This window comes from Schistocerca serialis, chromosome 5 (genome assembly GCF_023864345.2).
Source record: "Schistocerca serialis cubense isolate TAMUIC-IGC-003099 chromosome 5, iqSchSeri2.2, whole genome shotgun sequence".
Lineage (NCBI taxonomy): Eukaryota > Metazoa > Arthropoda > Insecta > Orthoptera > Acrididae > Schistocerca > Schistocerca serialis.
The window spans coordinates 31561913-31577448 of NC_064642.1; the positions used below are offsets into that span (position 1 = coordinate 31561913).

A 15536-nucleotide genomic window follows, 5' to 3' on the forward strand; every position below is an offset into this window, starting at 1 on the left:
GTGACAATAAAGATTCTACTCTGTTCTATTCTGTTCAGGTACTGTTTGATATTAACACAGGGCTGAAACACCACCAGTTGTATATGCACATACTACTGCGTGATCCAGTTCTTGAAAACTCATGTTATCACTTCTTCAAATGTTCAACAATTAATAACCCAAATCAATATGTGTGTAACTGTCCTTCACAAAAGGAATTTTGAAGCTGCAGGCATAACCAACCAGGATTTTACAAAATTATTAGTTAGTAGTATAGATTTGTACCTGACATTTAGTAGTATAGATTTGTATCTGACATTCAGTACTGCCCACTCATCTACTTTCCACGTCTGATTACTACATGATGCTCACAACAACCATCTGTGTAAACAAATAACTGTTGTTTGTTCTTTCAGTGAAAGTGCCAAAATGTGGGGGCCGCAAAAACAAAATTAGACTAATTATAGTGCACACAACGGTTTTTACGCAGTCAATCTTCCCTCGCTCCACATGCGATTGGAACACGAAAAAACCCTACTGTATGATACAATGTTAGGAACCCTCCAACATACTCTCTGCCATACACTTCAGAGTGGATTGCAGAGTATGGGTGTGTCTGTAGATTATCAAACTGTACAAACATTTATCCAAGCAATTGCGAACAGAGATATAATTACCCTGACAGGTGCAAAGACATTCAGTATACCCTGACTAACAGACAGAGTGACAGCAACAAGAGACTGTCCAGAAAGACTTGCACCCTCAGTCTGTTGACGCCGTTTCTGTCTCTGGCGATGTTCGTATACTGAATAATATATTCCCTCAGTTTCTTCTGAATCGGTATCAGAATCTGCAAGCAAATAGAACAAATTAAATACTATCAAGAATGCATAATAATGTACCTAATTTCAGTTTGCATGTAGCTCACCATATTGAATTCCAGACTTGCATAAACTGAAAGTAGGATAAGTCTGATCTTGCAACAAAGCTGAAGACAAGTCAGCACCTCCTGATCCTTTCCCAGAATACAAGTCTGTATGTGAAGGTTTCGGTGCAGATGGCTCCCACAGAAACATATCTGTGTTAATCCTGGAAAAACAATACGTCGTATATTTTTCAGTAGATTCATTGCAAAAGAATTATTATTTAAACTTAAAATGCTGGGGAAATGGATGATAGTGTTAGAAACTATTCTGGAAGAAATTCTAAATTTCTTAAAATTCTTATTTTGAGAACTAATTAAGTATTTAAGAAAGATAATAAATAAGAGATGAGATGAATGACTGCAAGGAGCAAAAGAAGGAAGTAGGAAAAACTGTAAGAATGGATAAATGCATTTTATTTTATTTTATTTTATTTTCATTCTGGCAAGGAACTGACACACTATATAAAAAGTAGTACAGTAATGGACAATGAAAATACATGATTCTCAACATTTAAATGAATAAAATTGTCCATTGAAACTAAGTATCACAACACTCAATTTGTGTTATAATGAGATTAATGCTGTACAGTGTGATCCAGCAAGCAAATCTTATTTATGAAAAATATGAGTGATTTGAAGTGATAGTAACTGTGAGGTTTACTGGTATGTATGTGTACAGTATGGCATTCTGTCTCACTCTGCTTCACATGGCAACTGTATACGTCTGTTTAATTTTAGTATGGTATCTCTTAGACATAAACAGCTGAAATATAAGCAAAATTTTCAACAACTGTGTCCTACATTAAAAACTGTAATATCTTTATCTTGTTATGGCCATTGGAAAATTCTCTTAAGTGTACCAGCTTAGCAAAGCTATTAGAATTCCATAGACTGACACTACACTAAGAATGTTGGACCATATTTTCACCTCATCTTGCTGCACTCTGAATGAAATCAAACAGCTACAGTTAGGAAAACCAAATACTCTAGTTACAGTAAAGACAAATTTTTTCACTACACATGTGCCAATTCCATTGTCAAAGTTCCTATTATCTTTCTAGGCCAACATAACCAAATAGTGATTGGTGGCTAACTGTCCTAGCACAGCACGGGCATATGTGTATATGATGGCGAGAATGGCACAGCACTGCAAGAATGGGCTGAAACTAACCATCCTAGCCTTAATTAAACATGATTTGAACCAACTCCCATCGTTTGTCTATTGTAGACAGAAACACGGTTATACACAGATCTGATATGCAGCAGTGATAATATAACCCAGCAGCGCATCAAAACAGTCTGCAATGTTATTCCAGACACACAGCATACACAAATCATGTGTTCAATACATGCAGGAGTAAGACTACAGAGGATCTCATTATGAAGGAGGTTCAGCTTCAAGAAAGCTGACTGGCAGTAAATTTAGATAGCTGCCACATGCTGCAGTTTCCAGCCTCAAGCAACACCCAAGTCATTTCACGCATTCATTGAAGCTGTAAAGAGGGACTCTAAATTGTCGATGCCTTGTGGCTGTTAGACCTTATATATCACTGACTTCACTTCTCAGCTTGCCCTTCAAGTAACAGAGCACAAGACTCCTTAAAATAAAATTAAAAAAAGGTCATGTGGTCAACTGACAAAGGAAGCTGAGAATCAATTCATCAAAAACTGACATTTGGATAGAAGAATGAGTATTTAACTAGAGGCATCCTCTATAGTGATCCAACCAGGTCTACTACACATTACAATATCACTGTCCAGATAGTTCACTACGTACTCACAAATGGGAAAGTCAGATACAAAGTCAAAGTTCTTGAAATACCCATGAGGTTCAGAAGGTTTCTGATGGTCTTACTAGCCCATTTGAGATGTTAGAACTCTAAAAGGTTCTCAAGGAGAGTGAACCAGGTAAATTGGTTGGGTTAAATGACATCTGAAAAAAACAGATAAAGAACTGTCGGCATTCAGCAAGTGAATGGATCCCACAGCTCTTCAACAACTGTACAAGGAGCTGCCCACATCTACAAACTGTTGGAGAAAATGATTCTGGATAAAATTCTATTTATACCAGACTATCTACTTATAACTGAATAAGCAGGGTTTTGCACCATGAACAGCTGTAGAGAGGGGCTCTTGAAACTTACTTTAACAGAGGATGGGTTTAAAACTGATCATGTTATAGTGTGGTTTTGGTGGATCTGATGCCAGCATATGACACCGTCAATCACCAATTACTACTTGTCAAACTGAACAACATTCTCAAGGACCTCTATCATAATTCGTTTATTAACACTCTTCTGCAAATCATACATTTTTTTGTCAACTTCCAAGCACATTATAGTTGCTGGAGAGCACAGAAAAAATTAACTACCTCAGAAAAATGCTATAGCTCCACTTCACTTTGACATCTACATTAAAAACTGACTGCTGACTCTAATTACAAAAACTTACTGTATGCAGATGATCTAGCTTTGGCTACATAGAGCAAGAGTTTGACATTGTGGAGAGAAATCTGACAGCTGCCCTCAGAAATCTACCAGGGTACTACAATAAGAATCAGCTACAATCACATCCTTCTACAACACAAGTCTGTGAATTCCATCTATAGAACAGAGAAGATCATCATGAACTACATATAGTATTGTCAGGAACCTGATTACAACACTGTCACACTCCAAATATCTGAGAGTAATGCTTGACAATAGAGTAGCATGGAGAGCTGCATCAAACCAGTCTCAGGACTGAAGACCACAACAACAACAACAACAACAACAATGCTTGACAAAACTCTTTAACTTCAAAAATCACTGTAAGAACAACAGAATGAAAATCTTTACACGAAACAATCTGATTCATAAACTGGCAGGATCAAAATGGGGCTCACACCCTCAAATAATCCATGCATCTGCAATAGCACTGAATTTTTCAACTTTAGAATATGCCTTTCTGGTCTGATACAGACCACTGATAGTGAAATAAGTAGCCTGATTACAGGTCACCTCAAATTACCTAGTTTGAGCAGTACCACCTTCTATAGGCAGAGAGGAGTTTATTGATCAGGAGGCACTTACAGTGGAATAGAGTGGTGCCCACCCATTTCACAGGCATAGGCCTCTCTTCAAAGGCTGACGTCCACGAGGAACTTGTTTACTATCATCTCAGAAGCTTACCACTGTGCCACTGAGAAAGTAAGACTGGAAATGTGTAATGTGAGAACATCTCATCTCCACAGATGGATGAGAGTTGAGTGAATAACCACAGAACACAGTGAAAGTTGGTCGGTATGGAGGCCACTAAACAGTTTATGGTCCAAAATGGGAAGATCCAAAGACATCATGAATAAATGAAGCCTCAATGATTATGATACATATTGTGAATTAAGAAAGAGAAAATCACAAGCTATATGTTTCAATACCTTCTGTTCCCAAAATCCTACAAATGGGATGATATAATGCATGCCACAATGAGCTCCTTGGAGGTTGCGAAGTTCTGGACTTACGTAATATGAAGATGATGTATTTTCCCAGTCTAATTATTTTGTACGAGACAGGCGAAATACCCTCAGACTTCAAGAAGAATATAATAATTCCAATCCCAAAGAAAGCAAGTATTGACAGATGTGAAAGTTACCGAACTATCAGTTTAATAAGTCACAGATGCAAAATATTAACATGAATTATTTAGAGGCGAATGGAAAAACTGGTAGAAGCCGACCTCGGGGAAGATCAGTTTGGATTCCGTAGAAATGTTGGAACACGTGAGGCAATACTGACCTTACGACTTATCTTAGAAGAAAGATTAAGGAAAGGCAAACCTTCGTTTCTAGCATTTGTACACTTAGAGAAAGCTTTTGACAATGTTGACTGGAATACTCTCTTTCAAATTCTGAAGGTGGCAGGGGTAAAATACAGGGAGCGAAAGGCTATTTACAATTTGTACAGAAACCAGATGGCGGTTATAAGAGTCGAGGGGCATGAAAGGGAAGCAGTGATTGGGAAGGGAGTGAGACAAGGTTGTAGCCTATCCCCGATGTTATTCAATTTGTATATTGAGCAAGCAGTAAAGGAAACAAAAGAAACATTCGGAGTAGGAATTAAAATCCATGGAGAAAAATAAAAACTTTGAGGTTCGCCTATGACATTGTAATTCTGTCAGAGACAGCAAAGGACTTGGAAGAGCAGTTGAATGGAATGGACAGTGTCTTGAAAGGAGGATATAAGATGAACATCAACAAAAGCAAAACGAGGATAATGGAATGTAGTCAAATTAAGTTGGGTGATGCTGAGGGAATTAGATTAGGAAATGAGACACTTAAAGTAGTACAGGAGTTTTGCTATTTGGGGAGCAAAATAACTGATGATGGTCGAAGTAGAGAGAATATAAAATGTAGACTGGAAATGGCAAGGAAAGCGTTTCTGAAGAAGAGAAATTTGTCAACATCGAGTATAGATTTAAGTGTCACGAAGTCATTTTTGGAAAGTATTTGTATGGAGTGTAGCCATGTATGGAAGTGAAACATGGCCAATAAATAGTTTGGACAAGAAGAGAATAGAAGCTTTCGAAATGTGGTGCTACAGAAGAATGTTGAAGATTAGGTGGGTAGATCACGTAACTAATGAGGAGGTATTGAATAGGATTGGGGAGAAGAGAAGTTTGTGGCACAACTTGACTAGAAGAAGGGATCGGTTGGTAGGACATGTCCTGAGGCATCAAGGGATCGCAAATTTAGCATTGGAGGGCAGCGTGGAGGGTAAAAATCGTAGAGGGAGACCAAGAGATGAATACACTAAGCAGATTCAGAAGGATGTAGGTTGCAGTAGGTACTGGGAGATGAAGAAGCTTGCACAGGGTAGAGTAGCATGGAGAACTGCATCAAACCAGTCTCAGGACTGAGGACCACAACAACAACAACAACAACAACAACAACAATTATTTTGTTCATTGGTTTGAATGTCACTTGTGTATTTGTATGTTATTGGTTCAAGAACAAATAAATAGTGACCATGATCAAGCACTGTTGAGTGGAAGAGAGAACAAACAGAAAAGGCACGGTTTTCATTCCATTAGACACCACATGTGATCTCCACAACTTTGTACTGGAGATTATCCGAACAGCAACTAGAACATGAATGTCTTGCAGCCCAAGGAACTGCCCCTCCTTTAGGCAATACAGTTTTGGTAGGGCAATTCCCAGCTATATGATGCAAGGAACACATAAGCCTACATCAAAGAATGATGGATATCACTTTATCTCTTGCTTGAAAGTTTCCCTCAAATGTCATTCATCAAACTTATCTGGGATATGATGAGTCAGCAGTTTGTGCACCACAGTCATCCAGCCACTACTGCTGCAGCTTTGTTGTCTCGCCTACAATTAACAGAATGGAGATTTTCCAGAACATATCCAGCCTGCCTTCGATTCCATTCTGCAACGACTACAGGCTCAGACCACAGCACGTAACGTCTTTACGTCATTCAATCCTCAGAGTCAAGTATATTTCTGTAATTCTAATAATTTGGATATTGCCATGTTCTTAATAAGTTGCATAAACCTCATACCTACATTTCTTGCTGTGCAGTTTTCACAAAGAAGCCAGGAATTTCTTTAAGTGCTGCACTTCCAGACATTTAGAGTCTGTTTAGATATCATCCAATTAATTTGTGATAGTAACAATAATAAATTTAAAAATTTAGAATAATGTAAGATATTATAAGAAAATATAACCACATCTGAAAATGTTACCAATATACCAATAAGAAATATTATAAATCTACAGGAAAGTTCTGCAAAAAGTACATATTCAGGAGTACAGAAGACTAACTCATTGAATAGCAGAGGTGTTGAGTTATCGGGAGAGGCAAAGACAAAAGGGAATGAAAACTCTGCTAGCTTTCAGAATAAATCTTTTGATGGGGTAAAGTACAAGCAACACACACACACACACACACACACACACACACACACACACACACACACACACACACAGACACCACATGCAGTTACATTGTGTCAGCTGAACATACAAAGTCTGTACTGCAGTTCAGCAGGAGGACTGCAGTGGATGGAGAGAGACAGAAGTGTAGGTTGGAGATGGGGAGCTAGTAGCTCGGAGGAAGGCATCAGGTGTGCAAGATAAGAATGCAGTCGGTTAGCAGAGGTTGAGTCCATGAAGATTATGGGAGTAAAGGATGAGTTACAAGAATAACTCCCATCAATGCACTTCAGAAAAGCTGGTGTTGGATGGAAGGATCCAGACTGTATGAATTGTGCAGCAGCCACTGAACTCAAGCGTGATGTGCTCAGTGGTGTGTTGTAACACTCAGTGGCATGCTGTAACACTGGATGATCAACAATGTTCTTGGCCATAGTTTGAGAGTGGCCATACATATTGGTGGACAGTTGGTTGGTGGTCGTGCCCATGTAGTATGTTGAGCAATGATTACAGCACAACTGGTGGGAGCGGCTTAGGGATAAACCAGGATGTTGTGCAGGTTGGACGAGCAACAGAAAACGAGGGGGGAGGGGGGGGGGTATTCCTTTTCATTTGATTATTGGATTGCTGCCATCAGAATTTTATGTCTTTCATTTTTCTTTCCTGCATGTGATCATAAATTATACACTATGCGACCAAAAGTATCCTGACGCCTGGCTCAAAATGACTTACAAGTTCGTGGTGCCCTCCATCGGAAATGCCGGAATTCAATATGATGTTGGCATACCCTTAGCCTAGATAACAGCTTCCACTCTCCCAGGCATACGTTCTATCAGGTGCTGGAAGGTTTCTTGTGGAATGGCAGCCCATTCTTCATGGAGTACTGCACTGAGGAGAGGTACCGATGTCGGCTGGTGAGGCCTGGCATGAAGTCAGCATTCCAAAACATCCCAAAGGTGTTCTATAGGATTCAGATCAGGACTCTGTGCACGCCAGTTCATTACAGGGATTTTATTGTCAGGTAACCACTCCGCCACAGGCAGTGAATTATGAACAGGTGCTCGATAGTGTTAAAAGATGCAATCACCATCCCCAAATTGCTCTTCAACTGTGGGAAGCAAGAAGGTGCTTAAAACATCAATGTAGGCCTGTCCTGTGATAGTGCCATGCAAAACAACAAGGGATGCAAGCCCCCTCCATGAGAAAACATGACCACACCACAACACCACCGCCTCCGAATTTTACTGTTGGCACTACACACGCTGGCAGATGATGTTCACCAGGCATTCGCCATACCCACACCCTGCCATTGGATTGCCATACTGTGTTCTGTGATTCGCCACTCCACACTATCTTTTTCCACTGTGGAATTGTCCAATGTTTATGCTCCTTACACCAAGCAAGGTGTCATTTGGCATTTACTGGGGTGATGTGTGGCTTATGAGCAGACGCTCGACCATGAAATCCAAGTTTTCTCACCTCCTGCCTAACTGTCATAGTACTTGCAGTAGATCCTGATGCAGTTTGGAATTGCCGTGTAATGATCTGGATCGATGTCTTCCTATTACACATTATGACGCTCTTCAACTGTTGGCAGTCTGTCAGTCAAGACAAGGTCAGCCTGTATGCTTTTGTGTTGTACATGTACCTTCATGTTTCCACTTCACTATCACATCAGAAACAGTGGACCTATGGAAGTTTAGGAGTGTGGAAATCTCGCTTACAGACATATGACACAAGTGACACCCAATCACCTGACCACATTTGAAGTCTGTGAGTTCAGTGGAGTGCCCCATTCTGCTCTCTCATGATGTCTAATGACTACCAAGGTCGCTGATATGGACCACCTGGCAGTAGGCGACAGCACAATGCACCTAATATGGAAAATGTATGTTTTTGGGGGTGTCCGGATACTTTTGATCAGTTAGTGTATGTGAGCGAAAACCTTCGTGCCACTTACTGACCTTAGCACAATTTCTTCTGCCCTTTTCACTCAGCAAACCAACACTTCATTAACCATAGTTCCCTTTACATCAACCTAACACTTTCAATTGTTCATTTCCCATGTCACTTCACTTTTTCCTAGAAGCATCCCATCCCAAATGGCCTCCTGCTCCACCTCTCTGCACCAGTTGAGCAAGGTATCTCTAACCCCAGCTAAAACCCAGCCCCACATCCTGTTCCTTAAATGCTACCTTAGCCATGGAATGTAATACTTGACTTTTCCAACAGAACTTTAAGATGTAGTCTGGATGACTTTAGGAGTAACTTTTAAGTCAAGTTCACCTGTAAATACTGGAACAGAGTATTGAAGATGTTGAGGATCAATCCAGACTATAAATAAACACATCAAAACAGAGACAGGCCTGTCACCATAGAATATGACAAAGTGAGTTGACACAGTGACACACTCATACTCTGATGACACAAAGGACATGAACAAATGACAACATTTAGTCATGTCACGATTTTGAGGGGCTAAAGGGTACATCAATTAAATAATGTATGACACACTAAATGACCCACAGAAATTATGAAAAAAGAACCCAGTGGGTTAAAATGGTAAGTATTACCAATGCATGTCAAAAACACTTGTGTGAGAGAAATACAAATGAAAATAGTTATTGATACTAAAGCACAAGAATAATGAACAGGACAAAGAATATGAAAAATACATAGAGAGAGAGGAAAGAAGGTGTTGAAATCAAAACAGAGTAAAATTTGAGGAAAACTGTTAATGAACCTCTTTGTTCCTGGTCAATAGAGTTGTTAAAGATGCTGACAGTACTGTCCGACAAAAATGAGGTGTACGAAGTGTAACGCCCCAATGACCACCTTAAAGTCAATTATGAAAGAACATGAAGTAGGGAAAGTTATCTTGGCAGTTACGACACCTTTGCCAATGAGCTAACACAAAAGAGTTTTGTCAACAACTACATTGTACACCACTGAGCATATTTGTTAGCGAAAGAGAAAGAAGAAACATCGTATTTCAGCAATGGACAAATATCCATGTGACAAATGTGAAATTAATATCTCAAACGTTAGGTCCAAAGTAATGTCATCAGAGATAACTTTTATGTGGAAGAGAGTTGTAAGTGCAACGAAGAAATTCAATGTGCCTACAATGCTCTTCCACAGAAGAAGTAGCTTGCTAGAACTCATCCAGTGCAGACGTACGAGAGCAGTTCTGATCTGAATTATTGAGATTGTGAATCGCGACGAGATTGTTTTCGAGTTTAGAAGTGTCTGTTGCGTGACAAGATTCATGGCTTAAGAAACTGATTTTATGAACTGAGACAGGAACAGATAGACTCATTTAACCGTGCACTATGGGTTAATTGAAATCTAATAATGGAATTAGTGAACACTGGACTTGACTTTAAATTAGATGGACCTTAAGGAGAAGTGAACATTCTATGAAAGAATACACACAATTAGTCTTGAGTAGGACCCAAGTACACGACATCATGAAGATAAAACAATTACGCTAAAGTGTTGAGTTGTGGTAATTGCCAAGAAACTATAACTCAATCGGACTGACTTAACTAAACTATTCCGTGTGCATGTGGTGTGGGAGTTATAAGTATTTAGTGATAAAATAACAATAAACTGTTCATTACCAGTTAAATACCCAGTGTGGACTACGTCATTAAATAGTTTGATAAATGACTAAATCAATGACTACTCATGAAAGACTATTTCATTGAAGTGCAAATATTCACGTCATTAGTTGAGAAGGGAACTTTAAAATATTTTCGTATTTCGACGCAATCTTACAAAGACTGAATCAAAGAGTATATCTGCATCTCGCTGCAAACCAGCACAACAATTCCATAGCAATGAGACAACAGCGTAAGAAAAAACTGTTAACTAAAATATTTCCTCGCAATAAGTGGTGTGTGCTATGCGAACGAGAGAAAAATTAGTAACTACCACAAATCCGGGCAATTAACAATACAATATTAATAATAAAAAGCATCAATTATACGAGTTTGCGTAAGTGGAAACGCTGCGGACTAGTAATTGAGATACAACGACTACGCGAGGAACGCCTTTTCGAAAGTTTTTCATGTTTTTTTCTCCCGTTAATCTACAGGGACTGACGTTATATCGCATCGTGTCTCTCCTCTGCCATGAGAGCTGTGGCAGTAGCAACTCTATGGCGTCGACTACATCAGCATGTGGTTGGAGTCGACTACATCAGCACGCGGTTGGAGTCCGGGGCCACACGCCACAAAAGTATGTGAACTCATGAGGGACTGGATACTATGCGAGTAGACAGATCCTGGAGTGATTTATCCGTAACGTAGATTCATTCACAAGAGAAATGGTCCATACCACTTTTACGAAACAGTTGAGGATGGGTCCTTTCACGTACAAATAAAATTAAGTTGTGCAGTAGTTACCCAAAAATGGGGTGACTCAGCTATAATGCAATAGAAAAGAATTTAAGTAAGAATTAGTGGAACAAGTGATCAGACTAAAGAAGGGGATATCGTACATAAATGCAAAAGATAGTTAAGGAGATTTATATATCCCCAGATGTAACCTGAAATTTCAAGATGGAATACCCGTGAGCATAACAGTCACTCAATGTGCACTGGTAGTATCAATAAATCAAGTGAATCTATACATCATAGTATTTAAGGAACACTTATGAATGGTGTCACAAAATAATACAACAGTTATGTATAATGGATCCTAAGTGACAACACTGTAAATAGGTTATTAGAAAATACACTAAAATATGTAATAATGCAATAAGGAATAAAATGAACTTCAAAAGGAAATTTAATAACAAGACAGTTATGTGCTATGAAATATGTCTAAATTCTACACTCCTGGAAATGGAAAAAAGAACACATTGACACCGGTGTGTCAGACCCACCATACTTGCTCCGGACACTGCGAGAGGGCTGTACAAGCAATGATCACACGCACGGCACAGCGGACACACCAGGAACCGCTGTGTTGGCCGTCGAATGGCGCTAGCTGCGCAGCATTTGTGCACCGCCGCCGTCAGTGTCAGCCAGTTTGCCGTGGCATACGGAGCTCCCTCGCAGTCTTTAACACTGGTAGCATGCCGCGACAGCGCGGACGTGAACCGTATGCGCAGTTGACGGACTTTGAGCGAGGGCGTATAGTGGGCATGCGGGAGACCGGGTGGACGTACCGCCGAATTGCTCAACACGTGGGGCGTGAGGTCTCCACAGTACATCGATGTTGTCGCCAGTGGTCGGCGGAAGGTGCACGTGCCCGTCGACCTGGGACCGGACCGCAGCGACGCACGGATGCATGCCAAGACCGTAGGATCCTACGCAGTGCCGTAGGGGACCGCACCGCCACTTCCCAGCAAATTAGGGACACTGTTGCTCCTGGGGTATCGGCGAGGACCATTCGCAACCGTCTCCATGAAGCTGGGCTACGGTCCCGCACACCGTTAGGCCGTCTTCCGCTCACGCCCCAACATCGTGCAGCCCGCCTCCAGTGGTGTCGCGACAGGCGTGAATGGAGGGACGAATGGAGACGTGTCGTCTTCAGCGATGAGAGTCGCATCTGCCTTGGTGCCAATGATGGTCGTATGCGTGTTTGGCGCCGTGCAGGTGAGCGCCACAATCAGGACTGCATACGACCGAGGCACACAGGGCCAACACCCGGCATCATGGTGTGGGGAGCGATCTCCTACACTGGCCGTACACCACTGGTGATTGTCGAGGGGACACTGAATAGTGCACGGTACTTCCAAACCGTCATCGAACCCACCGTTCTACCATTCCTAGACCGGCAAGGGAACTTGCTGTTCCAACAGGACAATGCACGTCCGCATGTATCCCGTGCCACCCAACGTGCTCTAGAAGGTGTAAGTCAACTACCCTGGCCAGCAAGATCTCCGGATCTGTCCCCCATTGAGCATGTTTGGGACTGGATGAAGCGTCATCTCACGCGGTCTGCACGTCCAGCACGAACGCTGGTCCAACTGAGGCGCCAGGTGGAAATGGCATGGCAAGCCGCTCCACAGGACTACATCCAGCATCTCTACGATCGTCTCCATGGGAGAATAGCAGCCTGCATTGCTGCGAAAGGTGGATATACACTGTACTAGTGCCGACATTGTGCATGCTCTGTTGCCTGTGTCTATGTGCCTGTGGTTCTGTCAGTGTGATCATGTGATGTATCTGACCCCAGGAATGTGTCAATAAAGTTTCCCCTTCCTGGGACAATGAATTCACGGTGTTCTTATTTCAATTTCCAGGAGTGTATATTATAAAAGGCAATAATAAAAAACATATTTAGTTTGAGTGTGGGTCAAATACTATTCCACTATATGAAGAACTGTTGCATCAGCTAAAGATGTCTGCAATGTTTAAGTAAAGCAGGGAGGTCAAATGTCGACAGACCTGCAGTCTGTACTGTATCTGTTTCTACAGAGAGGGCGTATGAGGAAAGATGTAACTGCAGTGCACAGAAGCCAGGAGAATGCTGACTACTTGCTGGGTGTAAGCAGTCCATGGACCCAGAAGACACGGACAGGATAAATGGTATTATGAAATTTCTTAGGAGAAATACAAATAATGGAAATACAAATAACGTTTTCTTTTATTGCAATGTAAGAAAGCTTTTGTATTACTGTTAGATCAGTGGCACTTTTGAGTTCTCATGGAGAAGGAATATATTTGTGTCATGCTAATGGACTGAACTGTAATTGCAGTTATGCAATAAACATCTGGAAATGGATGGTTTAAAGTGAAAATAAAGAGTTTCGTCAGTGTCTGATAATTTGGTATAAGTCATTAGTTGGAAAGCTTTAGCAGTCTCCTGCAGCAGAGAAGACGCTTCGGAGAAGAAGTGCACACAGGTTTGGCACAGCATAGCTGGATCCTAAAATTCTACATGGTGACCAGAATTACATACAAGGTGACTCACAGTACAGGATGCAGGGGAAATAGCACTGGGCCATACCAAACTAAACTGAACCAAGTAACTCGACCAAAATCCACCTGAATATTTATTTTTTTGCCATGAAGCCCCCCCCCCCCCCCCCAAACAAAAATTGCACAGCACCAGTACCACACTGGCCAGGAGAAGCTGAACCATATCCTTCACCAGGGCTATCTTATCTATCATTACGCCCAGAAATGAGGGACATTCTGCTCAAGATCCTCTCAAGATCCTAAAGTGGTATTCTGTCACTCACCCAAGCTACATAAATCCCAGTCTATCCCTAGGCCACTTCCAACACCTTGCCATAAGGGTTCTGACCAGAGTGCAAGATCTCCCAGATCCACCCACCCAGCACATCCTATTTCAGTCCTGTTGCAGACTTATCCTACCCCATCAGTGGCAGGGCCACCTGTGAAAGCACCATGTCATACACTGACTGTGCTGGAATCACTGCACGGCATTCTATGCAGGTGTGTCCACCAACCAGCTCTCGAAACAATGAATGGTCACTGTCAAATGTGGCAAAGAAGAAAGTTGACCATCTACAGGCACAACATATTGCTGAGCACAATGGGCTGAAGTCCAGTTACTGCTTTACAACTCATGCCATCTGGATCCTTCCCTCCAAAACTAGCTTTTCTGAAGTACATAGTTGGGATTTATCCTTGCAACATATCCTTCACTCTTGTAATCCTCCTGGCTTCAACCTCTGCTAATCTACTGTCCCCAAACCCTCTAGTCAACACTTTCCCTCCCTCTGTCCTGTCACCTCCTCCCAATCTGTGCCTCCATATCATCTTCATCGTGTGCCACACCTAATCGGCCCCTGTAGCAACGTGTCACACACCCAGCCCACATACAGTGGCTACGAGCCATTATGGTGCAATCGAGTGGTAGAGGTGTGGATCCATAGAAACGCGTCAGTAAAGGTAACATGTTCTTTATTGTAGCATCTGCATTGTGTGATACACTGGATCAGTTGCCGACTGGCTGCTGAGGTCTGTCGGGCTGGCCATTTGCATGCCCAGCAATGCCATTTAAGAATCTTTGCCGGTCACCAACAGCATCATTACATATGCTGGCAGTGAAGCTTCTAAGCTTCTGAGTCAGCAAAGCATATACTCAACGGTACTGTATCTGCTGTGGCCAAGGGTGACACTTTGGATTTGTCATGGTAAAAGGTGCCCACTGCGATGAGGTGTTGATCTTATATTGGTGGCAGATGGTCGGTGTGCTAGGGGAGCATCCTGCTGTCCCCTGGGCGGAAGTCAGGCGTACTGCTGAAGTAGACCTGGGACGATCTGCTACACCACAGCACTTAAGTCCGGAGGGGACATGGCACGTAGAACTGTTGCTCCACCATTGTCTCGAACCTGTGACTCCTACTCGTGGGCCCAAGTGGCTTACATCATCTGGAAAAGCCCCATTGTCCCAGTAGAGCTGCAAAACTGAGACTAATTTTGTTACAAAATACCCCACATGTACAGCTGGCAGTGACACACTTGTTGTATGTATGTGCCACTCCCGTATCCTAAAACATCATTGCCACTGCAGAAATCTGCCTTGCCCCATGCTGCACACGTTCATGCAGTATCACGGAGTCTGCTGTTACAGCAAGTTAATCTGCCGTGGCTTGCAACATTGTGCCAGCCTTGTCAAATTATTACAATGACAAAACCCTGCACTCACTTGGTGTCAGTGTGGCTGCAATACACCACTCAGGCTCACACTGTAATGCCCGTATATGGCCGGTG

General features: G+C 41.9%; 1 protein-coding gene across 1 annotated transcript in view; it reads right to left on the bottom strand.

Moving 5' to 3' along the window:
- Positions 1 to 15536, bottom strand: part of LOC126482334 (autophagy-related protein 2 homolog A) — a 485244-nt gene that overhangs the window by 272098 nt on the left and 197610 nt on the right. Inside the window, exons 19-20 of the mRNA XM_050106397.1 lie at positions 908 to 1068; positions 657 to 829 (exon numbers count right to left, since the gene is read on the bottom strand). Of these exons, the coding sequence (XP_049962354.1) occupies positions 657 to 829; positions 908 to 1068 (334 nt within the window). The remainder of the gene's footprint in view (positions 1 to 656; positions 830 to 907; positions 1069 to 15536) is intronic.